General features: G+C 27.1%; 1 protein-coding gene across 1 annotated transcript; it reads left to right on the top strand.

The window, feature by feature from the left end:
* On the top strand, positions 1-3531 carry LOC114266121 (NFU1 iron-sulfur cluster protein). The gene is made up of 3 exons (XM_028207012.2): positions 1-244; positions 946-1346; positions 3232-3531. Exons 1-3 carry the CDS (start codon positions 146-148, stop codon positions 3284-3286), a joined length of 555 nt encoding a protein of 184 aa, XP_028062813.2. The 5' UTR covers positions 1-145; the 3' UTR covers positions 3287-3531.
* The last annotated feature ends 237 nt before the right edge of the window (positions 3532-3768 follow it).

The raw sequence follows: 3768 nt of genomic DNA, 5'->3' as shown, positions 1-3768 counted from the left end.
AGGAAGAGATGAGATGTCGGATCAAGAGGCTTCCACAATAGTGGTGTACTCATTAGCTTTGTAACACGTGTCCCCACTTGCATGTAGTGTGTGCTAGGTGTCTCCTGAACCTTCGTCTTCCCCGAATTCCCCCATCTATAAATATATGATCTGGATAAATATATATCCACAACCAGCAGCCAACATCAAGCTCAGGATCACTCTTACTTCTCATTTGCTCGCAACCATGTCTTTCAGAACACCAGTAAGTATCTAATTTAACTCTCTTTCTACATATATACGCATATCTTCTGAAGAATTATTATACATACCCAATTCACTCTTAATTTTTTTTTTTAAAATTTTTTTAAGTATGTCGAATTTTTTTAGTTATGATATTATTTTTAAATATTTAATTATAATTCAAAAATATAAAATTATATTATTTTTTCAGTGATAAGATACATATAATAGATACTTGATAGTAATGATGTACGATAGTATTTCTCATATCTTCTTCTTCCTATAATTCTCTCTTGATTTTTGTTCAGTGGTTTGTATTGAATTTTTTAGATTAAATTTTTTGAGAAGTGAGTTTTTTTTGTTTTTTGTTTTTAGTGAATATTTTTAATATTTTTAGATGTATTTTATTTAAATATATTTAAATAATAAAAAATTTAAAAAAAAATATTTTTAAAAAATTAATAAATATATGAAAATATAAAAAATGTATTAAATTCTCGTATTTTTTTTTATATTTTTGATATTTAGTAAATTTTTAAAAAAAGTTCACAAATTTTTTATTTTTTAAATATATTTATGTTAAATATATCTAAAAATTTAAAAAAATTATTTAAAGTATTAAAAAAATTCAATAAAAACAAATAAATATAAAAAATAAAAAAAGTGAAATTTTCTAAAAAATGCTTTCGAAAACTCTAACCAAGGTATCCGTCACAATTGCAGACTTATTGGAAATCAATGCTCAATGGCCTCGGAGGAAGGTTTGGTTTTGCGACTTCAACATCTCCGAAAATGAAGGCTTATGCGCCTGCCAGTGAATACAGTGGTCAATTTGAAGAGACCGCCAAGGCAGTGAGGGGTGAGTTCATACCGGTGTGCGTGGCAGTGGGGATGATAGCGATGTCAGCATCGCTAGGACTGACCACCGCCTTACACCAGCTGATGTACGCCCCTAATGTGCGGGTGAAGAAGTCGAGGAGGGAGACGGTACCGGAGGTGGTGGAGCCGGAACTTGTGGTGGATGAGAGTGACAAGTACATCAAGAAATCGCTTTTCAGAAAGGTGGCTCATATTCAGGAGGTCGATGTCATACCTGAACACGCCCATCGTGAAATTCTTACCAGGTATATATTCTTAGGGTAAATTACGAATTCATGACATTTGTTTAAAATACATTGTTGGGTTTGGATTGATTTTTTGTAAGTTTAGTTTTTTTTTCTTTTTCGTATTTTTTTTAGTTTTAGATTTAGTATTTTTTTTAATATTTTAAATAATTTTTTTTTTATTTTTTAAATGCAAATAAAAAGTAAAATTGGAAATATAATTAGACTTTTGTATTTGATAATTTTTTTAAAGATTTTTTTTTCATAAATATTAGGGAAAGATTATGGTGTGTACTATATCTATTCTATAATTATAAAAAAAAAATATGATATAATTCTAATACTTTTTGAGTTTTAATTAAAAAGAGTCACAATCAAATATCTCAAGAGAAAATTGGTCATAATTAAAAATGTATATGGTATAGGGTCTATTTTTAGTACTATAGAGGTAATCTATATTTTAAGTAAATTTAAGGGTGTATTTTTAATTTATTCTAATTTTAATTATTAGAATTTGTAAAATTTATCTCTTATTTGAAATTATTTTTGAAAAGATACACCAAATTGTAATTTTTCTATTTTTTTTTGATTTTTTTAATTTAGAAATTTAGAAAGATAAATTAATTACATTTTTAGTCCTTGGAGCATATTGTTTGTGCCATTTTGATTTTCAAGTGTCGATTTAGTTCCAATGCATAAAATCATATTTTAATTTGGTCTTTCAATATAATTTCGTTATTAAAAAATTTTCTTAAATAATAATACTTTTAGTTTTCAGAATATGTGATATATACTATTTATTTGAAAACTCACTTGAAAATTTTATATCTTTTAATCTTTAAAATATATAATTTGTGTTATTTTGGTTTATGAAATTACACATTTTCCTCTTAAATTAATGGTGTTATTAACGAAGTTAGGTTTCATATTTATCGGGGTTAGGTTAATACACTATGTTATGAAGTTGCAGGTTCAATTTCAAATTAAGTTTGATATTTTTGGTAGTGGTTATTTGTTTCGTATTTTTTTTTTTTTTTTTTGAGAAAGGGTATTATATATGGGGTTGTATCAATGGCAGTGGTTAGACCTATTGTTAAGCTAGTCTAGTGGTTTGTTTAATTTAATATTTTTTATATTTGTAATTATTATTTTTAAATAAATAGAATAACGGAATTTGATTGTGTATTAAATTGGAGTACTTGTTTTATATATTCGGAAAATTTATTTATTACCAATTAAAATTATATAAAATTTATATTTTTGGGACTAAAAATATAATTAATGCTAAAATGATGGTACATTTTATATATAAAAAAAAATTCTCATTTTTTCAAGTTCTTTGTCCAAATTTAAAGTCCAACCATAATTTTCTTGCATATTACAAATTTGATTATGACTTCTAGTAACTGGGCTATATGCTCAATTGAAGAGGCTGTAGACTTATTTTGGATCCTTTTCAAAATTTTGTTAGATTGGCCAAGTAAATTATTCAATTAGGTAATCAATAACCATATGCTTAAAAATAGAGAAAAAAATTTAGGGATGTATATCTTAATTGCTAAAATTGTTATTGGTTATATTTGTAGTTATGAAATTGGATAGTTAGTAATGAATATCATATTATTGGGATCAAATTTTTTGTGTCAAAAATAGATCTTTTTTGGCATTTTTTTTTTTCAATTTTCTGGGCAGTCTTTTGATGACTCCTCTGGAATTGGGTATCAAGAACCAATTGGTATGCAAGTGATTTTACTGCCCATATTTAAAACCTAAATGGGCACACACTTGTATTCTCATATAGAATTGAGAGTATTTTTACAGTTGAAAACACTGCTTTGGTTTTCCCATTTCATATATATATATATAGATGTTGATCATATTTCAACATCCCAATTGGGCATTGCAGACCTCCACAGGCGGAGACACTGAAGGAAGTCGGTGTGGATCCAAAGATAAACTGATCAAAGAAGAAGATGATGTTGAATCGAATCGACTCGACTCGATCCCCAACAGTGAGAGAGGTTGAGCTGTTTGTTTTGTTTGATTTGTAAGGCATAGGCAAAATACTCGGTTTCGTGTCTCAAATTACCTCTCAACAGCATAATGTCTTAACTTAGATTTTGACAGTATGGTAAGGTAAAGAGGGGATTTGAGATGGTTGTACATATTTTCATGCATTTAATGGAATAAGTTTGTCAGTACCCAATTCAGTGTTGGTGATGATTCTTGTCTATATGTATTTTCAGATGAAAAAAGATAAAAGGCTATAGAGAAAGCAAATGAATCAAGAAAAAAAAAAATTGTATGATTTATTATTTTTTTTGGAAATTTAGGTGAGAAAAGATTGAGAAGTAGAAATGATTTATTAAGTTAAAGCAAGCTGCTATGATGCATATATAAAAATAATAATAATAAATGTATGATTCAGAGTTTGTTTGGAAAT

Source organism: Camellia sinensis, chromosome 15 (assembly GCF_055761805.1).
Source record: "Camellia sinensis isolate YWXY chromosome 15, ASM5576180v1, whole genome shotgun sequence".
Taxonomy (NCBI): Eukaryota; Viridiplantae; Streptophyta; class Magnoliopsida; order Ericales; family Theaceae; genus Camellia; species Camellia sinensis.
The sequence above is the reverse complement of the archived record's forward strand: the minus strand, read 5'-3'. Positions and strand labels throughout refer to the sequence as shown.

Excerpts from the sequence above, each read along its gene's own strand:
- LOC114266121 (XM_028207012.2), top strand. The coding sequence starts at position 146 with ATGATCTGGATAAATATATATCCACAACCAGCAGCCAACATCAAGCTC. Across the intron at positions 245-945 it reads CCATGTCTTTCAGAACACCA|ACTTATTGGAAATCAATGCT; the intron begins GTAAGTATCTAA and ends TCACAATTGCAG. Across the intron at positions 1,347-3,231 it reads CATCGTGAAATTCTTACCAG|ACCTCCACAGGCGGAGACAC; the intron begins GTATATATTCTT and ends TGGGCATTGCAG.